Genomic DNA, 21,099 nt, shown 5'->3' with positions numbered 1-21,099 from the left:
CGGGCCACTGCAAAAACATTAGTAATTAAAAAAAAGTTATTAGAAACTCAACATCCTGCAGTTGTTTTGCGACAGTTAGTTTTTGTTTTGTTATTGTGCCGGTTAGTTTTTGTTATTGTGCCGGTTAGTTTTTGTTTTGTTATTGTGCCGGTTAGTTTTTGTTATTGTGACGCTTAGTTTTTGTTATTGTGACGGTTAGTTTTTGTTATTGTGACGGTTAGTTTTTATTATTGTGACGGTTAGTTTTTGTTATTGTGACGGTTAGTTTTTGTTATTGTGACGCTTAGTTTTTGTTATTGTGACGGTTAGTTTTTGTTATTGTGACGGTTAGTTTTTGTTATTGTGACGGTTAGTTTTTGTTATTGTGACGGTTAGTTTTTGTTATTGTGAAGGTTAGTTTGTTATTGTGAAGGTTAGTTTGTTATTGTGAAGGTTAGTTTGTTATTGTGAAGGTTAGTTTGTTATTGTGAAGGTTAGTTTTTGTTATTGTGACGGTTAGTTTTTGTTATTGTGACGGTTAGTTTTTGTTTTGTTATTGTGACGCTGTCCAATCCAGAGTTGTAGTTACGTGACGAGTGGTTGTCAAATGTTACTTCTCTAATCTCAATCAAGCGGCAACCTCTGGGTCTGAAAGTGAAACCTGCGTTCTCTCTAACGGCCAGCAGGGGGTGAGTCCGCTGGTCGCAAAAAGAAGTCCGGCTCCATTAGAAATGAAATGTTTCTACTTCTCAGCTGATTTATTCCCTCAGTAAACACTTTTAAATGAGTCTCAGTCGCTAGTTTCAAGTCTTCTTCAACACAGCATGATGTTCATTTAGCAAATTACGGTCCTATTTAGAGGAACAGAGACCAGGAAGCAGGGGAGGCTTCAGGGCGGGATTACCTCATGATTGACAGGTCGCTACCATGGCGAGCTGTCAATCAGGATAGAGGCGACTTGTATCCGCTGCTCTATGTACATTTGTTTTTATGAAATGGCTGTCAACAGGAGAGAGAGCACGTCAGGTTTGAGTCTGTTAGTATGTTTTGTTTTAAAAGTAAACTGTTTTGTTAACTATCACCTTTTTATAATTATAAATGTTTATATATTTATTTTATAATTTTAACTGTGATTACATTTTAGTTTATTTTTCTTTATATCCAGGATATATTTAATAACAGGTTAAACATGTTAACAGTATAACATAACTTATAAGTCTTTGGTTTTGTTGTAAATAACTTTTAGAGGGAGGGCCAGTAAGTCTCAAACCCACTGGCCCGGTATGCCAAAAAGTTTAAACGTTGAGCCCTGCTTGTCTTGGAAAATTATCTTTTAAATTTAAAAACATGACATGTAATTCAGGGCAGAAAAGAAACTGGATCAAAAAATAAGATCCCATGTTGGTATCTCAATAGACTATTTTAGCATTTGTATCTTTGCATTTTGTAAAGATCCTAACCCTTCAATCTCAACGTTGTCAACAGTTCGATCACTACAGAAACCTGTAGATGAATCCGACTGCTTATATTTCACCCAGCAAATGTCTTAACATGATCCCGATTGACATTTAGATGAAGCAGCACAACCAGTTCCCTTCAGTCACAGCTCGGGTCAAAGTTCAACAAATACGGCAATAAAACATTCACAATAATGGAGGCAAAGTCACTACTTTAGTTTCATTTTCCTTCACTCTCTCTAATTTTCTTCTTCTATCCTTACGTTAATGAAGTAGAGTCATTCAGTGTTTGTATTAGCGCACATTTCTTCACACATATGGATGCATCTTCACCACACACGCAATCTGTTTGTATCTAAATGCGTCTTTACGTTGACTCAGTGCAGTCGTGCCGCCTCTAGGATCTGCATAATCAGAGTTGCCAATAAAATAATTATGCGGCGGTATCAAATGCGCACCTCTGTCGATGTGGGCGGGGTTAGCAGGAGCTGGCTGTGTGGAGTCAGCCGTGATGGGCTCATTCTGATCTCCACTGCTTCTACCTGGGAGAGGAGCAACTCATTAGCAGCAGGATCGCAGACAACAGCAGCATCACAGCTGTCCGAAAATCAATACTAAGTCAGCTTTAAGGACGTTTATACGATTACATAAGTGACAGGTATTGATGATGTAACTTACTATCATCTGTTTTCTTCTTTGCTGGTGGATTGGAGGATGAAGGTTCTGCCTTCCTCTTCCTCTCACCCTCCTCCTCAGTTCCTTCTTTCTCCTCTAATGTCACCTTCTCCTCCATTTCCTCCTCCTCCTCCCCCTCCTTCTTCTTCTTCTCTTCTTCCTCCTCACCCCGTCTCCCTTCACCGTCATCCTCCTCCTCCTCCTCGCTCTCGCCTTCCTCCCATCCCTCGCTTCCCACCGCGCTCTTCTCAGATCTGGACTTCTGTGTCAGACAAAACAAAAACAAAACACAGACTCAGTCAGCGGAGTTGTGATTGGTGAAGCCAATCAGATGAAGACCAATGGGAGGGAAGTATTTCTTACTTCTTTAAAAGGCTTGACCTTTGTCGGCTTCACAGTCCGAACCACGCCGTCATAGAAACGCACCGTGTAGGAGTCTGACACAAACACACAAACACACCAGGTTTAGCAGTTGGTAGGAATGGCCGATTCAGACTTTTAGAGAGCATGACGAAGGAAAAGTTATGTATGTCTGCAGAGTACAATCTAACATACACGTTAACCTCGGCCAGTGACGTGTTGCTTTACATGGAAACTTTATAAATGAATGAAAAGGAAAGAGGGCGGGTTCCAGTTTGTCAGACGTCATTCAGCTGCATTATTCTCTAAACCAGTGTTTCCCATTAATAAACGAAACATCGGTGGCCACAGTTTTTAAAGTGAACTGAAAGTATATTAATTAACATTAAAGACATCTAACGTTGTGTTTTGCGCCGCTGCTGTAAAGTTGTGCGCTCACACACTTTGGCATCCGACTCGATCCAACCACTTTTCTTTTGAGGTTATTACTAGAGCCCGACCGATTTATCGTTTTACAGATATTATCGGCCGCTATAAGCTACTTGCAGATATATCTGCATCGGCGTTTATGACAGCCGATATATGCCTATTAAAAAAGAGAAACAGAGAGTCGGATCCTTCCCTCAGGTCATGAGTGCTGCAGCTCCTCTGTTAACACCACTGCAGCAGCACCACAGAACAAAACATCAGCTGACCGCAGTCTACCAGAGCTACGCTGAGTTACTCTTGGTAGCTCTCACACTCCCGGTGAGTTGGTCTTTTGTCAGGAAGTATAAAACAAGTTACATGCATCCATTAAAGTAAAATAAAACGTTAGGGAAATTACTTAAATTAAATTACTCTTTACTCAGATCATCGGTGCACATGTCGTCAAATATATGTGCTACGGCCGCTGTGAAAAACGGCCTGCCGAACTGCTGGTCAGTGATGAAATGAAGCAAAAAAATAGCCCAGGGTTCACGTGTCAGATCTGGTTTTGGCAAAACTCTACTTAAAATGTTTTTGGGGGAGGTTCTGTTAAATTTCTCCCCAGAAAACATCCCGCTGCACCGATGTAAGAACAGCAGTCCACAAATGTTTTTAGGAATTTGTAAGAATGACAATGTACAGTAAGGCTCAGTATCACTTAATGTTGATTTATTTTTATCAACTATATAAACGTTTTCTTTATAAAATGTATTTTTTTGTCCGAATATTCAGTTTAAAGCAGCAGAAAGAAACTTGATAAATGCCTTAATAGATAATTGCCAAAACATTTTTTTCCTGTGGACGGACTAATCAATAAATGGACTAATTAATTCAGCAACAGAAGGTCAGGTGTGAAAGGTGAAATCGAGCCTCACCGTCCCTGTTGACTCTGAGGATTTTGGCCGGGTAGAAACGACAATCTGTCCAACAGGCCAGAACCTTCGTACCTGAAACAAACATCTGAGACAAAGAGAAGGAAAGAAAAGTGTAAAGTCCAACAAAGCAAACAGAGAAGAAGAGAAACGACGACTGACACTGCGACAACATACACATACTCACACATCTATTATTTAAACTTTAAGTGTAATTATCGGGACAAAAAGTGTTTAAAGTACCGGCTGGGAACACGGCGGGTTCAGGCCCTGCCTCCTCAGGCTGACTCGCTCCAGCGGCCGCAGGTACGGCGAGGTCCAGTGAAACCACTCATCATGCCGACGGCTCCACTGGCGGTAGTGGACCAGGACCTGCTCTGTGTCGTAGTCGATTTTCTCGATCGTGGCTTGGTACCTGACAGGATAACAACACGATGCAGGATGAGATTTTAAAAGTTTTCAAAACTGATCGTGAAAAAACAAAAAAAATTAAAATTAAAAACACTAAATTCCTTAAATTCAATTAACTGTCATTTAAAGGGTAACTTCTGTATCTTTCAACCTACTTTCCCATGTTTTTGTGTCCATGTGACTAACTGGGACAACAACATATTTTGAAATTGAGTGAGTGCGACAGGCTCAGATTATTACAGGTGTCTGACAACATTATTGAAAGGATCCCTACAGAGAGAGACCTTTTTTAAAGAGTCAGATCTATTTTCACTCCCTATATCGCTCTCGTTAAAGCAACCTTAATAAAAAACTATAATTTTACCTCTCAGACCTACTGCTGCCTCCATCGATAAGTTTGTTTGTGTTAATGTGTCACTTTGTTTTGTTTTTTATAACCCTTTAAAAACAGCTAAGTCACACAACAACACAAACAAACAAATTGTCCTGTCCAAGGCAGCGGTAGACCAGCAACTCCTGTGTTCTGAATGGTTAAATTAATGTTTTTGTCAATGGAGTCTGGTGGCTTTGATGAGAGCAATATAGCAAAAAGGATCTTACTCTCTCTCCATAATGTCATAAGTTACCCTTTAAGCCAGAAACATAATTTTAAATAGCGCCATACTTTTGGAAGTGCGAATGTCTGAATAATCCATCTTATTTTTTGTTATTTTATGTGTATGGGGGTGGGGGGGGGTGTGTGTGTGTGGTCCAGACCAGTTCTTGTGGCGGTCTCGGGCTTCTAGCTGAGCTCCGACCTCAAAGGTGATTCCTGACCGGTCAGGAGGTGTCTTCATCTGGCAGAAACAGAGACAAAATAATATTTATATAAATTTACCGTAAGTAATGAATTATTTGCATATTTTTAATTTGTCAGTAAAACCTCCAGGTAACTTTCTCACAAACATTTAACACACTGTAAAGTTTACGCTACAGTGCTAATACTTGTTTGTTTAAGCCATCAACAGGAATCTGTCCAACAACGTCAGCAAAACACAGAACAATGTAAGACTAAAAGTGCTGCAATGCAAGAATGCTGTCCTCTCTGCTGTGTATCTGTGGGACATTTCACCTCTTTGTTTGTTCTAATCAATCCTGCACAGCCTGACTACAGCCACTAACGACGCATCAGCTCATTGTTGTATTTCTCCAATGACTACAGAGCTCCCGATGATGCAAACTGTGGCTGAACCCAAACGTCTGAAGCTCCCTGTAACTTGCACGCTCGCCGTCGCGCTGACAAATTCTCGTGAACATGCCGATCAATTCTGCCCGCGTCAACGTCTGCCCAAATCCATAATCGAGGTCCAGAAGGGGCCAAAAGGGGCACTTTCGCTAGACTTCCAGAGAGCCCGCCTGGAAATTAAGCAGTAAAATGCATTTGAATTATGCCTTTATTTAAGCACATTTCTAATAAAAATAAAAGTTTTTATAATAGCATGAGTGAACCATTATGAAATTGATTATAAAAAGGGCCCAGTTCCATTTAATTTCATTAGAAATCAGCTAAATGAATTTTCAAGTTCATGCTGCACATTTTCTATTTATTTCATCAGTATTACGGTAATGCTCGATTTCACCTTTTACACCTGATGTTGTGTTGTTCTACATTCAGTCAGTCCACAAAAAACTGTTTTTCATCTTTCAAGGCATTTATCAAGCTTTTTCTTCTGCTTTATACTGAATATTTGGACTGTTGTTCGGACTAAACCTTAGACTCTGGGAAATAGTGATGGGTAGTTTTCATCGTTTTAAAGATAAAACCTTTAAATAGTTCATTAAAAAAAATCAACATTAAGTGAAAATGAGCTTTACTGTACATTGGCATTCTTACAAATTCCTAAAAACGCTGGCGGACTGCTGTTCTTGCAATTAATCAGATGGCCAGTTAATCTGGCTGATATCCCACAACTTGGGACAAACTGTACACCGCTCTTCCTTAAACACCCACCATGCTCTGAAATCACAAAACGATGTATGTTTCTATTCCATTTATTAATAAAACAGCATGTTACTGGCTGAGATATTAGATTGTATTGCAGGAATAATCGGATTACACACTGGGGTTTAAATTTTTTTTTTCCATTCTGGCAATTATCATGCATTTTTAGACTGCATGTGTACGCAAATGGAAAATTAACCTATTAAATATTAAAGTTATAATTAAATAAAAATAAGAATTGATTAACTATTTATTTTTAAATAGTGGCAGCCTTTGACTTCCATAGAGTCAGCTTTAAAATAGATTACTGTTATAATTAAATTCAACTGGAGTTTTATTGGCGTGGGAAACAAACGTTTACATTGCCAATGCAAGTGTCAAATAAAAACATGTCAGTAAACAATAGCTGATTTCATCAGATTTATGTTGATTATTTCCCAAAAAGCGCGTGACCGGTAACAGCTGTTACATTATGAGGTCGGGAGTGCGCGCATCTGCATCCATCTTCGTCCCCCTGTTGAAAAGTTTCCAAACACATAATGGAAATAAACGTAGAATAAGCGCTTAAAGTGGAGATGTTTTAATTTTTAAACAGGATTAAGACGATATTAGAGCTGTTTTAGTAACTTAACGTCTGCTGTTACGTTACGTGGTTACAACACTCGAACAGGACGTCGTTAATTTCTCCTTTTTTCAAACTTTCCTCAAACTGTAGTCTGAATTATGAGGGATTTTTACATTAAACCCCCCAAAAAACTCACAACACCGTGTGAGTGAATCAATGAAAGAAACTGACATTTCTGTTTCTGGTCCGTTAGCTGTGGGAGAAGCGGATTGGCTTACAAGACTCCGATTACGCTTATTCTGAATTGCCATTGGCCGCCCGAGCTGTCAGTCAAAAACAGCAGTCCCGCCTCTCAAACATTTGACAGTGGCTAAAATGCTAACGCGATCAGTTAGCCTCAAAGAGCACCAAAACGCGATGACACAGGACGAAACGCAAACTGTTTTAATATTATACGTTCGTAAACTCCGTCGGCAGTTAAAGAGTGACGGCCAAACGTTAGGAGTCGTTCTTTAGGCTCGTCCAGTTAAACAGTTCTTCTCTCCATTGACTGTGACTTCATGAGCTAACGCGGCTAACTGTTAGCCCGCCGCTGCTCAGGCTGGAAAGTCACAGTGACAGCTGCAAGCAGAGGGAAGTTTCATGCCGACAAACGAGCTGTCACGCAAGCGGGAACCTTTATAAACCTGCCTCCGCTGTTTAAATGTCATTATGAGCGTTAAATGTGTAAATAAGTATCACAAAAGCTTGTTTACCTCTCGCGCTACTTCTGCGCCGCACTCTTCATACTGGAATGGCTGCAGAGCGCATGCGCGAGAGGAGACGTTCGAGGTGGTTTGTTAATCTGTGTTTTGGGTTTCTACAGAGACGATCAATAAGATGTATGTCTTATCTTACTTATAATTTCTTGTTTATTTTTATATCTTAGAAATCTTATTCACTGGAGCTTCCATCCCTTCCTTTTTTTTTTTTTTTTTAAAGAAAACAATGATGCTGCGGAAACTGTCAAACATGCCCTATGCTTAATATTATTTGATTATCTGTGTTAAGGCATCACACAAGTCAAATATGCTTTCCTATTATGCTTTTTCTGGCATTTCTAGTTTCAAATAATGAGGTAAAAGTATTTTTAAACAGTTTTTTTTACTACTAATGGCTCGGTATGATGTCATTCCGAGCCAGATTTCCATATATGGTCATTTGCTCCAGGCAGAGAATGCTGGCCACGCCCACAAAGAGCCTTAAAGAGACAGGAGCATCTACAGCTTGTTTCAGCCAGATGCTGAAATGAGGGCCTGCATGAAGAGCCAGTATAAGATAGAAAATTATTTTTTTGAACTCATGCAAAGCTGCCGTACATACAGGAGTCACAGAACTACAATATAGGTCTCATTAAATCTCAACTTTACTCAAATCACAATGAAACTTTACAAGCTAAAAGTAAACAGAAAAAAAAGAAGCTTTTTTTGAAGACAAGTTTTTATGTTTTTATTTTTTAATATGCAAATATGCACTGATTTGCATATCACCCAAATCCATTTTCCAGCACAGTGATAAGACTCAGATGGATTTATTTGGTTTTATTGTGATATACCAAATGGCCAGACATTAACAGAATGGTTTATCTAAATATATATTTTTTCATGGATTTATTCAAAATATATATGTGTGATGGACCCTTTTCCCCCACATACTTACAGATAAAATGCCACATAAAATGAGAATGATACAAGATCTTTTAAAAACCCTCAGTAAATGTCTCGCTATAAGACCTAAGAGTGTAAAGTTATGATGATTTAACAGCCTTGAAGGGTGAGGAAAATGACTTGGCGTACAGGAAACTTGTCATTTTGAGAAAATGGCTGTTAAAAATAAGTCAACACAACAGAAACACTTAGCTGACCGTCACATCTCTTATAGATATCTGATATAAGGACTAGCTAACATTGTGCTCTAGAAAACAAAACTGATAACGAATAATAAATGATTTTTAAAAAGACCTGTTCATGTAAATCGCTGATAAAGATGGAATTTACACGATCTGCAGTTGACGGTATAAAATAGACAAATATTGATGTTTATATACATTATTCAAGATTGTTTTTACATTTTATGAAAGTATGGTAACAATCGTTGCAAAATAACTTGAAATCTGTCAAATCATTATTTTGAACTGCGATGTCTCGCCTTCAATAACAACTTTATAAAAGTTTTATAATTTGTAATTGAAGGATTTATTTATGGTTAATAAAACTTTATATAGGTCAATTATAAGCAGGAATAAAATAAACTTATTACTTACAAATGCAGATGTGATGATTAACACCCTTTTTTTAAACTTCTGGTAATATTGTAAAATACTGCATATCCACACTGCTTTATATTTATATTTTATATTTATATTTTTAAGTTTGTTTATTTTTGTTATATTTTCTACTTACTTTCTGTTAGCATTTCTATTCCTTATACCTTGACATGAAAGTGAGCAATTTGTAACAAAGACTTTTGGAAAGACAGACACATATTTATCTAGATCCCCGTTAGCGGCTCCAGACATGAGGCTGCTCCTGGGGTACAGATAATAGCGATAATAACTTATTAGAACCAGTAATAGAATCACCTTAATGTATTTTGTAGCTCGACTGTTTTGCAGGTTAATTTCACTTTTGTTGGAGAATCATCTAACACGGATGTACTGTGACAGAGACAACAGAGACAACACACACCTGGGCCCCCCTCACCGACTCTGTGAGGAAGAAGATCCACTATAGGAGGAAAGAAAAGACACACAAGATATTTAAAAAAGAGGGCAGGTGTCAGGCTCAGCTGAGCAGGTGAGGGGCCAGTCGAGGGTCTCGTTTCAGCCTCTGATCCAGAACTCGGTACTTCTGAGGAGCTGCTTCCTTGTGCCTGGAAAACACACACACACACACACATATACATATATAATCACACAACATTTGGACAAAGAATTAGCTGTCAGTCCAAGCAATGCTTCTGCTTGGTTAAATGACTTTAAACTGTTAAAAATAAATGAATGGATTATCTCTGTATGTGTAAGTACATGCTTAGCCGCTTCTTGGCGACGAGTATCCGTAGTGTTTTGTCGGAGCAGTAGTTCTGGTACTCTTCCTCCTGCTTCTTGGTCATGCTGAGCTGGTTCTTCTGGAACCACTGCTGTTTCCTCTGCAGCTCCTGTGTCTCCTGAACACAGATCACACAGCTGTAGCTGTAGCGTCTCTAAAACCTGTCGTTCATCCCAAACGCCTCCTTTTTACATTTCCAGATGTGGGTGTATAAACTCTAAACATATATAACACGTCTCCTTAAATAAAACCAACTGAGCATTTTATATGAGACAACATGTATGGCTGCAACTAACGATAATTTAACTGTTGATTAATCTGTGGATTTTTTTCTCCCTTCCTTCCACAATTCAGCGCCACTTCATCATTTGAGTCACTCTTGAGTCCAGGGGTTACATGAATCAATAAAAGATGGTCAATACATCAATATGTCTGTTACAGTTTCCCAAAGCCCAAGGTGACTTTAAAGAAACTGGAAGAATTTAGACATTTTCTCCTTAATAAAATGACTCAAACCGATTGATCGATTATCAAAACAGTTGGCGATTCATTTAATAACTGACAACTAATCAGCTAATGTTTGCAGCTCTAACCGTGTGACTTGAATAGACATGTCCAGTTCTTCTGGTTTTACAATCAGGCTGTTTCAGATGATTTAAACAGACAGCAGAATAACCAACTATTCTGTCTCACATCTATAAATATATAATTTCTTTGCTGTTTGGTAGGCGTGTGACGTTTATGGTTTTGGTTTCTACTTAGCTGTTTGTTGAGTTAAACCTTATTTATATGTATTTCTGCCCTGCAGTGGCCTCAACTATGAAGGGAGTTCAACCTACTCAGAGTAAACTCAGGGTTGACAAACTCTGACCGCCTACACTGGAGTTAAACGGCACTACAAAGGTGGATCAGATGTTGGTTAGTTGAGTTGGTGTTAACCCTCTGTAAACCGTGCAGGCAGAGTTTTTTCACAACGGCGGATGCTCCCCAGAAGAATGCACGTTGATATTGTCAGGATATGAGGAGTTTAAAGGCACGTTAACGGCTAAATCTAATATCGTGGCGGCCGACAAAGCCAGGGAGGCTTGTAGGCATCACATGGAGTAAATTTGTAATTATCTTCACAGTGTTCTTATTGTAGGCTGATTCTTTATAATGTATTTTATATGTAATATCATTCAGATGTAAAGGTACAACAAGAAATTGGAGCTAGTGTAGAGGGTGAAAGAATTTCCAAGATTACTGTGGTAGATTTGCGAGAAACTAATATCACAAATCTACAAGTTAAAAACTTGAATATATTCTCTGACATCGTATTTATACATTTATGAGAGAAACTTTGTTGTTTTAAAGGAACCTCGCTTCACTTTACAAAGCTGCAAAATCACACGCCGAGTGTTATGCATGCAGAAATTATATTTGACTTCACAATCGGATTTAGCAGTGAGGAAATATGTGACTTTACCCCACATTCATTTTATTATCACGCCCCACGTTCAGACTGCAGGCCAATGTGACCCAAATCTCATTTTTTGCCCATTTGTGCCTCAGATCTGATCTTTTTATTACAGTGTGAACAGGCCCAGTCACATGGAATCTGATGTTTTCCAGTTCGGAATTGGGCCATTTCCATTTGTGATCCAAATCCAATGCAGATCGGATCTTTTTAAGTGTCTGCATCTGGGCCTAAAAACTGTTTCCCGTGTCTGAACGTAACATTTTGTCCTGCTCTATACAGATGCAGAAGTAAACTGGTGGTTCCCGTGTTTGTTGTGATCATGCGGCGACTCATCTGTCTTACTGATCACAACCCTTGAAAGGTACTTGGATTCGGTATCACCGTCAGAGCAGAGCACAAATGTAATTCCAGAGATTAGAGGAAACAGTGGCAACATGTTACATCACTACAGTGGGAAAGGGCTTTTACATACATGAGTGAATCTGCGCTGTACCTTTTCGTAGCGTTCCTGAATGAGGTTGGCGTGCTCCACCAGTCTCTGTTTAAACTCGGCCAAACAGTCCTGGTGGAGCTGCTTGGCGTCCTCGGCGCTCAGAGTCTCTGCGTTGTTCAGACGGATGAGGAGGGGAGCCAGGATGTCCTTCTCCTTCTCCTGCAGCCACCTCTGCTCCTCCGCAGCCAGACGCTCCTGCAGCGGCAGAGAAACAGCCGACACAAGTGTTTGCCTTCCTAAACGTGGCTTAGCCTGCTTTATTGTATTGAACTCTATTTTCTATTTTTGCCAGGCAAAATTGTTATTTGGTTGTTTAAACTGAATTACATTCCTCAAGTAGAATTTGTGGCAAATTGAAATTAATTTTGTGTATAGGGATTGACACAACCAAGTTACTGTACATGTAAAGTCTCTGTGTTCCTGTATCTTAGGACACACACAACAGGGCTTCAATAGCTTGGGATGCCCAAAAAAGGGCAAAACAGAGTGTCAGAGTCTGAGTGATATGCTTAGTATTGTGAAGACCTGTTGTATGCCACTGGTACATGGTTTTGTTTATGCATTTGACTGCATTTATTCTATTTGTGGTTATTTCTTTTAAGTAGACTTAAATAAATTGTGTAAGTGCGTATGTCTCACCATTTCCTGTCTTTGGCTTCGGGCTCTGGCAGCTCCTGTTGTCGTCCACGGGGAGAAGTGAAGCTGAATGTCTGCCTCCTCCTGCTCTCTGCAGGCCACAATGTCTCTGACCTACTCACACATGAGGGGAAGAAGTATTCACACCCTTAAAGAGGTGGTATTCTGCTCATTTTCAGGTTCATAATCTCATTTAGAGGTTGTACCAGAACAGGTTTACATGGTTTAATTTTCAGAAAACACCATATTTTTGTCATACTGCACATTGCTGCAGCTCCTCTTTTCACCCTGTGTTGAAGGCTTCGTTTTAGCTATGGAGTGATACATCTTGTCTCTAAATGATCTTTGTTGGGAGTTGCACATGCTCAGTTCCTAGTAAAGGACTACTAGCCAATCAGAAGCAGAGAAGGGCGGGTCAGCGAGAAGCCGGTAAACAGCTCGGGTTCAGCCGTACGTGTTGCCGACCGGCTCGGCAACACGGACTGGAGCGAGAGTTTCAGAGCGGTGAGTTATTAATCTGTATCCATAAAGTTTTAACTGAGCTCTGTCTCTACATCACAGGAACAACTTTATGTCCACTGACTGCCTGGAGGGTAGCTAGTGTTTGGAAGGGAGAGGAGAGCTGTGTGCTGCAGCTCGCTGTTTCTGAGGGCGTGTCGGAGTAGCCGCTTGGCGAGCGTTACATGAGGCGCGTTTAGCTTTCATCCCTGTGACATCATGAAGCGGCTGGACTACAAACGAGCTGTTTTCAGTTCAGAGCAGAGTTTTCTGTGGGAGATGGGAACTCACTTTGGGCTTTTTCACTTTGCAAACCTGTTACATGCACAAAAAAGATATATAACTCAATAAAGGGGTCGTAACAACACGACAAAATACAACCTTAGAAAATAACCACGACGGATTTTATTTTAGACATTCAAAAAAATGATCTGCTTAGAATAACGTTTTCCACATTTACACTTACCTACATTCACACATGCTGAATCTATGAATATGGAAATATTTTGGACACAAGATGTTTCCTACTTCACTGACGAATCACTGAAGAGGGTTTGTGACATCACACTAAATTGCAGAGGTTTAAGGTGAGCTCAGAGAAACTTTCCTCCATCAGTAGACGAATGTGAAAACAAACGTAAACCCTTCTACACAGTGAAGTGAAGAACTTCCAAGTGACAATTAGAAAAAGAGGGGCTTTAATGAATACTAGCATTTAGTCAAGATTGCATGTTAAAGTGAAAAAGAAGTCCATATAATAAGTTCCAAATAAGTTAATTATTAATGTAATTCAGTTTGCGTTGTGTTTTACACAGACAGAGCCATCTCGCTTCCTTCTCACCTCTGTTCAGAGTTGCACATGTGTGGTACCAATCGGGCCGGATGTAAACAGACGTAGAGACGCCGCCAATCATATCTTTCACAAATCAATGTTTTATCATGTTCCCACCATGCTCAGTATCACTGCAAAAAGTGAGCTCTCAAAAACAAAGAACAAAAGCATTAAAATGGGGGAAATATTACTTAAAATAAGGATAAATTATCTGCCAACAGAACAAGAATATTTCACTTGCTACTTAAGGACAAAAAACAAGTGAAATTCTCGAACATAAAAGCCGCCTGGTAAGAAGAAATATCTTGTCAGACAAAAAACAAGTATATTTTACCTTCAATTAAGATAACGCAGTTTTTATTTTATTATTATTAGTTTGAAAGTCCGTTGCTCACTGGCTCTGAATACACATCCAGTCAAACCCTGGGTCACAGGAGGGTCGGGATGTTGATCAGCCTGCAAATCACCCCCCCAAACAAGCAGCGGAGGGAGACTTCAGCAGACTACGCTGTCATCTTTGTTCCGTATTTTTCCACCCGCGATATTTTATTGCTACTGTGTAAAAGGGAATACTGCTGGTAAAAAGCACCTTATTTGTTTAAAGTGTTTGCAAACCACACGTTATCACACTTTTGTGTATGTAGCAGTACATTTAAATTACAAGTGCGCATTATTCAATTTTACATGTAACGATGCGATTAATCAGCACTAGTCATTAGGTGTCATTGTTTGTGATGTCTGAATTGGGACACAGCTCCACTGTTATTCCAGGTGAGGACATAGTTACCTCTTTCATAGACACGCTGATTTGGAGAGCCACCTTCTCCTCATCCTTCATCAGAGCCACGAGCATCTTATACAGAGTCAGGGTCTTCAGAGGCTTCTCAGATGGATCCACCTGAATCCCCCCCCACACACACACACACATACAAACAGAAGCACACAGATCCCACAGGCTCAGAGACTTTTAGTTTGAAGGGCTGTGAAATCTACTGCATGTTTGTTGTCTGTAACCTGGAAGCCGGAGACCATGTCAGGTGTAAAGTCCTCGGCCTTCTTTATCTCCGTCGACTCTCGTGGTTTGATGAAGCTCCTCTTTGAAGGGATAAATCGATGACCCTCTAAGTGATAGGTCAGCTCGATCCGTCTTTGAGCAAATAGGAACACTCGCTCGGCCACGTCTTCGTTGGCCGGTTTGGAGCTGTTCCTGTGGAAACGCTCCACCACTTTCTGTTTGCACACAAAGAAATGTCTACTGATGTCCGTTTTGGGTACATGACATATACATATTAATTTCCTGGAGACTTCCATCCCCGATCTACTGGTCTTTAGTCTGAAACGTGTCCCTGAAGGTAGCATAATTCAGACCCACATGCACATAAACAGCCTGTTTAAAAGTTGAGATAAGAATTCACAGCTGTATGGTCAAAGATGTTTGGCTACAAAGCTAAATTACATTTGATGGTAAAATGGCCCCAGTGTGATTTTTTTTTTACCTGTAGCGGTCGGTTTCCCAGATCAGTGTCCACATCTGGTTCTGAAAACTGGACGTGCCGATCGAAGACGACGTGCCGGAAGTAGAGGAAGTCGGCCCGGCCCTCGAAGAACTCCGTCATTTCACCTGGCGACTCGACGCGCCGCACCAGGTCATCGACGTGAGCCCTGCTGAACTCCATCTCATGCTCAGTGTCTGTGGTCAAGGTCGTGTACCTGTGAGCTGAGCAAAACAAATATACCATCACTCAGGAGACTGACGTAACACTTGGAGGATTTCACAAACAATATTTAAGATTAATGTCTACAGATTCCGGCGTATTTACCCTTTAAAACTCTACTTTTTCAAAGCCATCTTATCTTGACTCTAGGTGAAACTTTATGAAATGTATGCGCCATTTGTTATGTAGCTGGACAAGCCTGTGATTTAGTCTGTACGATTCCATATCATCATAACAACATATGAAGAGACTAGGGCTGACTGAATTGATGCTTCGATGGGCGGAGCCTGATTCGACTGTCAATCTCACAGTCGAAGCTTCGCAGCTACACAAGGATCACGCCATTTAGGCGATATGGGGGTGCTCAACATCTGATTTTACATAGAACTATCAGTTTTCTCCCAATAGGTTAATATACAGCCTGTTACAATACACATTTCAATGTTTACTGCTGTAAATAAACATGTAAAAAGAAAAAAAACTTTCAATAAATGTTTTTAAAAGTGTGTAAATAAATCCAAAATTGTAACCCTAACCCTGGGGCGTCAGTGCGCTTGTGTGCATGCAGTTGTAGGCAGCATGGCATGCACGCAAAAGTCTGCACAAGACCGGTGAACGGCAGGCGAGAGACAGAGAGAGAAATAAATGAGAAAAGAGAGACATAAATGTGAAATAAATAAATACATAAAATGTTGATGTTAATGTGATTTAAGATTCTCCTGTTTGAATCGCACGTTTATATCTGTTCAGCATTTTGTAAAAACATCTATTTACAAGACTGTTAACTGTTTTGTTCCCACAGTAAAGTTTTCTGTACACGGTGGACATCAAACTCCAAACGTGAACAGTCTTTGGCGGTCTTAACTGGACCGCAGCAGAAAGCCGATTTACATAAAAGGTGGAAACGTCTTCCGTGTTTGAAGCGCTCTGTGGTGAAGTCGTCGACCTTGTTGACCTCACGCTCCTCCAGGTGGTCGTTTCTGTGTTGATACCACTCCTTCACCTTGACGACCTCAGTGCCTTCAACACACAGACGTTGCATCTTATTCACAAACAAACTCAAATGACACAAACCCAAAGCAATACCACGGGACAAATTCTACTACAACTATGGTCATAAATCTTAAAAAGCTTCAAGCCTCCTTGTATTTCTTTTTCGCTTAATGACAGAAAAGACACCAATTTATTTCTTCAAAGTCAAAAGTTTCTCTTCAACACTCACAGTCCAGGTCTTTGTACGCAGTGAGTCGTGTGACCAGGCCGTCTGACCTCAGGTACGGTGCGAATATCTCCAGCTTTGCTTTTCTGTAGCGGATCACCTTCGTCTTTCCCGGCAAACGGTTCTCCAGGTCTGAATGAGAGAGGAAGCAGCGGCTTGTGGAGGTTTTACAGCTTCAGGTGGCATGTGTTTGGTTTTAAGACTAGGGCCTGTTAGTGGCTCTGATCTTTGTAGATATCGTTTTCCTCTGCTATGATCGCTTTATCTTTTGCATTAAGGTGTTTATGTTTCGTCTGTTTAAAAATAAAACAAAAATAGTAAACAAATAAACACTGACCTTGAAAACAAATAACTAATGTACAGCCTGCTCATGTAACGTTACTGTACCTTTTTTTGAGATAGTGATGTAACTGACCCAGGATCTCGGCATCTCAAACACTCGGGGCTCCTCCTCCTTCAACAGAAACAAAAACACACCGTTGAGTTTCAAATTAACTTCATTCTTGGTAAAAAAAAAAGTCTAGAGCTGACCCCGAATAGTTGAAAATTTGATGCTTCGATGGAAGAAGCCCGATTCGACTCCGAATCTCACAGTCGAATCTTTGCAGAGCCGTTATGAAAAGTAGATCATTTTATGTGCCTGAGAGGCTACCATAGTTCTCAAAGATGGTCTGGAGGGAAGGGAAGTCTTTCTTTCCCATAACTTTCATCGCAGATTTCATTAGTCTTTCATTTTGTTTTGCGCTGGATGATAAGGGTGCCAAACCAGGATGCCACGCCATCTCCGATCAGACTTCCCAGCACCGCGTTGTAAAATAAAGTCATGATCTTAGTACTCACCTCAAACAATCTCAATCTGCGGAGAAAATGCAGTCATATGTGGCACACAAATAGTCCACATGCGCATTTCCTTTTAATCGGTTATTTAATTATTAAATAGTAATAAACGGATCAAACTGATGCAGAAATAACTACAATATGATGCAGATTTGTTAAACATATGAATTCATGCTTTGTCAGGTCTGTCAGCAGGACAACAACTTCTAAAATGTTTGTTTTCTGAATGGAGTTCGGATCGATCAGGGCTATGCTATGCTAACTTGGTCACAGTAAAGTACGACGACAGCTGGAATAAAGTTACAGACACATGTTTTCTGATCTCACCAGGTAGTTCAACCTCCTCGCTTTCTTTTCTCCAAGTAATGTCCAGTTTTGTCCGGTTTTTATATAAATATGAAGTAGTGGTCCAGCAGAGCTCTGGGTGCCTCCCGACGCTAACAACAACAGTGGAACTGGATGTGTGCAGAAGCTGCTTAGAAGCTCCAGTGAAGATAAATCAACGTTGAAATCCCAAAAATTAAAGTAAAAAGCTAATTTAATAAAAGCAGTTAACTCCGAGCTCCTCCCGCGAGCAAACGTAGTAGCTGTCAGAGCAGAATCCGACCGACTACGGGTGTTTATTTGTCTAAAAGCTGCAGCGCTGCTCCCTGCTCCTCCCTAAAGTTTAGCAGCTCCACACAACGCTCTGAAGACGTCGGTTACGTACGGACAATCTCAACGCTGATTGGCTATTGCGACTCAGCGTCACGTGACTTTCTCGCTTGAGTTGGAAATTTTCAGAAGGTATTTGCGTGCCCAGAAGCACTCCCTTCGCACACCGGCCCACAGGAAATCGCGACTCCACGCGTCTTTGCATTGACTTTGTATGTAAACGCACCGCCCCCAACTCCACTCACTTCACTTTTGATCTGAAAGCACCTTTAGAGGGGGACTTGTTGGTAGAAACATTTACTGCTGGTTTGGGACTTTTTGTAACACAATGTGTATTCATCCTTATGCTCATTTGAATTATGCACAGCTGTTTTGTCAGGAAATAAAAAAAGAGAAATTATCACACCAAAAAATGTAAACTATTATAAACAACGGCATCTTGTGCTTCCACATAGTGCGGCGGCTGTGGCTTGGAGCTACAGAGAAAAACACACGTACACACCTCATCATCATTGTTGGTTTTGCTCATCATCATCTCCTTTTTCTTCAGGACGTCGAGAATCAGCTGCTTTTTGCTGGTTGCACCGTACAAGACTGGCTCCCACATGTTTAAATCCTCCAGGTCAAACACCATATCCTACACACACACACGCAGATACACAGAAAAAAAGACATATACAGAATATATTTAGTCTATTGGTTCTGACTCTAACAGTAACCATTACAGGCATGTCTGGAGTTGTGGTGGACTCACAGCGCAGCCGTTCTTGCAGTCCTGCATGTTGACATAGTAGTTGAGATTGTTCCACACGCTCTCTATGCCCAGGAAGTTGTCATCGCCAGTGGTGTAGCGGTTCCCGGTCAGAGGGTCGATGAAGAAGTTCTCCTGGACGCTGCGACTCCCCGACAGCACCAGCACCCAACAGTGCACCCGCAGACCTCGCAGGGGGTCAGCAGGTCGCTGCTGGCTCTCCTGTCCAGGAAGGGAAAGAAGAGGTGGAAGGTAAAAGAGTCCAGGCAGAAGGGTTTAATCTGTAACTCTAAGCTTTATTTAAAGGACATTCATCTTGTTAAGATCTGATGAAGTTGTCAGAATAGTTTCACTCAGAAAATCGATGCATGTATTGGTCAGTTTATTGCTGTGCAGGGAAAATATTATTTAAAAATGATCAGCTAAGAAACACACAATCTTATGATTTTCCATCCTTAACTCACAATAGCAGTTACTATGTTTGTGTGTGCGTGTTTTAAGGTCTTATTTGTTTCTTGACACCTTGAGTAGCTTCATTTGTGAGCTCTTGTAGAACAGTGTGACAAGTGTGAATAATAAACCTTTCAATGGGACAGTCTCATGGTTAACACAATGACTCACTTACAGAAGTAGTGTGATGTTGACCCCGGACTCTCACATGCAACATGGTGTCCATGAGCAACCTTTTGTTATTTTCATCAGTAAGACTCTCTGTGTTGTGTTCCTACAGGTAAGCTACCGCTGCAGCTGTGGCGCTGTGTTGGTTTAACAGTAAAAACATCAGGTTACCTCCGGCAGTTTTTGTTTCTGAAGCAACGCAGCTTCGGCATCCTGTTTCTTCCTCTCTTGCTGCGTCAAAAAGTGACTCTTCAGGTCCCTCAGAGGTTTCACTGTGTATTTATTCTCCTGTGGCTTCTGCTCTGAGATCACACTCTGCGCACAAAAACATGAAGCACAACCAAACAGACACTTTGATATCTGTGAGTCAGTGTCTGGCTGTAGGAGGAAAGCCGCCTGTACAGGCCATACACCCGTCTTCATATGTACAGTAGGTGTGCGGTAACCCACCGTGACCTCTGTGTCCAGCAGGGGGCACTCCTGCAGGCTCTGGTCGAGCAGACACATCTCTCTGACTGCGTAGCCGTTGACACAGTAGGCGTCATAGTGGGCGCCGAGCAGCAGGCTGCACAGCAGGGTGGCGAATTCAAAACACGTGGCTCTCTGACTCTGCAGCACCGAGGTGGAGGAGAACAGGTACCTGGGCTAGGACAGCAACACACACACCTTCACTATCGCTCAAACACACCGGCGTGTTTTCATGGATGTGTATGTAAACACATGCATAAGAATGACGTGCTTGGCTGCGTTTCCAAGATACCTTCAACTCTCCACAGCATTTTCTTACTGAGGGATTATTATTTTACACCTATAGAGGTCAGTTCAGTCGTCATCAATAGTCTTAATCACAACCTGTGAAAACAGTTGTATGCTGTCGCCTGTCGCTCTGGTGGAGCTTTGTCAGGTCTGACTGATATCAGCTATAGAAAAATCCCAGACATAACGACTTGGATGTTGACATGAACAGTATTTACAATCAGAAACTGGTAGTTAAATAAAATGACATGAATGTGGCCGGATGAAAGAAACCCTCGCTGACACATTAGCCATCAATCTGTGTCTCGTTTGTTCTCTGATTATTCTGTTTCAAAAACCAAATCAGAAGAAAAAAAAAACATGTCATTTTTTGGTTTTTCAGTTTTAAAACCAGAACGGAAAACAAATAAAAACAGACGTTGGTTTATGTTTTACTGTTTTAAATCCAAAAAACAAAGGAGCTGTGGATTCTTCCATGTTGTACGCGTTTATCGTGCAGCAGCTGTGGTCCGTGTCTGTCCCCAGATTGGTCACCAGTTTTTGGAGTAACGCGTTTCAAAAGTAACGCAATTACAGTAATGTATTGTTTTTCGCTGTAACACATTTTTTGTGTAATTTCTGTAATATTACAATCTCAGTTACTCATTTTAATCCAAAATGAGGTGATGGGTTGTTTTATTTTATAATTCACCAACACAGAGAAACATTTTGGCAGCAGAAAAACAAATCCATGAGTTAAAGATTTCCTGTTGGTGGAATCCGATGGTCGAGATTGTA

At 40.7% G+C, this 21,099-nt stretch overlaps 3 protein-coding genes across 13 annotated transcripts in view; all 3 read right to left on the bottom strand.

Moving 5' to 3' along the window:
* LOC123974648 (PHD finger protein 20-like) overlaps positions 1-9,632 on the bottom strand; it is a 25,483-nt gene extending 15,851 nt beyond the window's left edge. For 3 of the 6 annotated variants that reach the window (XM_046055478.1, XM_046055482.1, XM_046055484.1), the window contains exons 1-7: positions 7,524-7,593; positions 4,979-5,058; positions 4,055-4,226; positions 3,815-3,899; positions 2,475-2,548; positions 2,115-2,373; positions 1,895-1,978 (exon numbers count right to left, since the gene is read on the bottom strand). In XM_046055478.1, the coding sequence (XP_045911434.1) occupies positions 1,895-1,978; positions 2,115-2,373; positions 2,475-2,548; positions 3,815-3,899; positions 4,055-4,226; positions 4,979-5,058 (754 nt within the window). In that variant the 5' untranslated portion in view covers positions 7,524-7,593. Of the gene's footprint in view, positions 1-1,894; positions 1,979-2,114; positions 2,374-2,474; positions 2,549-3,814; positions 3,900-4,054; positions 4,227-4,978; positions 5,059-5,333; positions 5,618-7,523; positions 7,594-9,494 lie in introns of those variants that run through there. The other 3 variants (XM_046055479.1, XM_046055481.1, XM_046055483.1) reach the window with 3 other exon arrangements.
* LOC123974652 (protein NDRG3-like) overlaps positions 1-21,099 on the bottom strand; it is a 165,252-nt gene that overhangs the window by 29,088 nt on the left and 115,065 nt on the right. The gene's annotated exons all lie outside the window — the stretch shown is intronic.
* Positions 8,334-21,099, bottom strand: part of ccdc135 (coiled-coil domain containing 135) — a 16,853-nt gene continuing 4,087 nt past the window's right edge. For 2 of the 5 annotated variants that reach the window (XM_046055474.1, XM_046055473.1), the window contains exons 6-18: positions 19,738-19,881; positions 18,952-19,170; positions 18,700-18,834; positions 17,094-17,160; positions 16,710-16,838; positions 16,379-16,507; positions 15,269-15,489; positions 14,787-15,002; positions 14,560-14,670; positions 12,446-12,556; positions 11,807-12,001; positions 9,833-9,972; positions 8,334-9,678 (exon numbers count right to left, since the gene is read on the bottom strand). In XM_046055474.1, coding sequence (XP_045911430.1) covers positions 9,591-9,678; positions 9,833-9,972; positions 11,807-12,001; positions 12,446-12,556; positions 14,560-14,670; positions 14,787-15,002; positions 15,269-15,489; positions 16,379-16,507; positions 16,710-16,838; positions 17,094-17,160; positions 18,700-18,834; positions 18,952-19,170; positions 19,738-19,881 — 1,905 coding nt within the window. In that variant the 3' untranslated portion in view covers positions 8,334-9,590. The remainder of the gene's footprint in view (positions 9,679-9,832; positions 9,973-11,806; positions 12,002-12,445; positions 12,557-14,559; positions 14,671-14,786; positions 15,003-15,268; positions 15,490-16,378; positions 16,508-16,709; positions 16,839-17,093; positions 17,161-18,699; positions 18,835-18,951; positions 19,171-19,737; positions 19,882-21,099) is intronic. The other 3 variants (XM_046055475.1, XM_046055476.1, XM_046055477.1) reach the window with 3 other exon arrangements.

The sequence above is a fragment of the Micropterus dolomieu genome, linkage group LG08 (assembly GCF_021292245.1).
Source record: "Micropterus dolomieu isolate WLL.071019.BEF.003 ecotype Adirondacks linkage group LG08, ASM2129224v1, whole genome shotgun sequence".
NCBI classification, from domain to species: domain Eukaryota; kingdom Metazoa; phylum Chordata; class Actinopteri; order Centrarchiformes; family Centrarchidae; genus Micropterus; species Micropterus dolomieu.
Note: the sequence above shows the minus strand (reverse complement) of the source record. Positions and strands in the feature narration are given on the sequence as shown.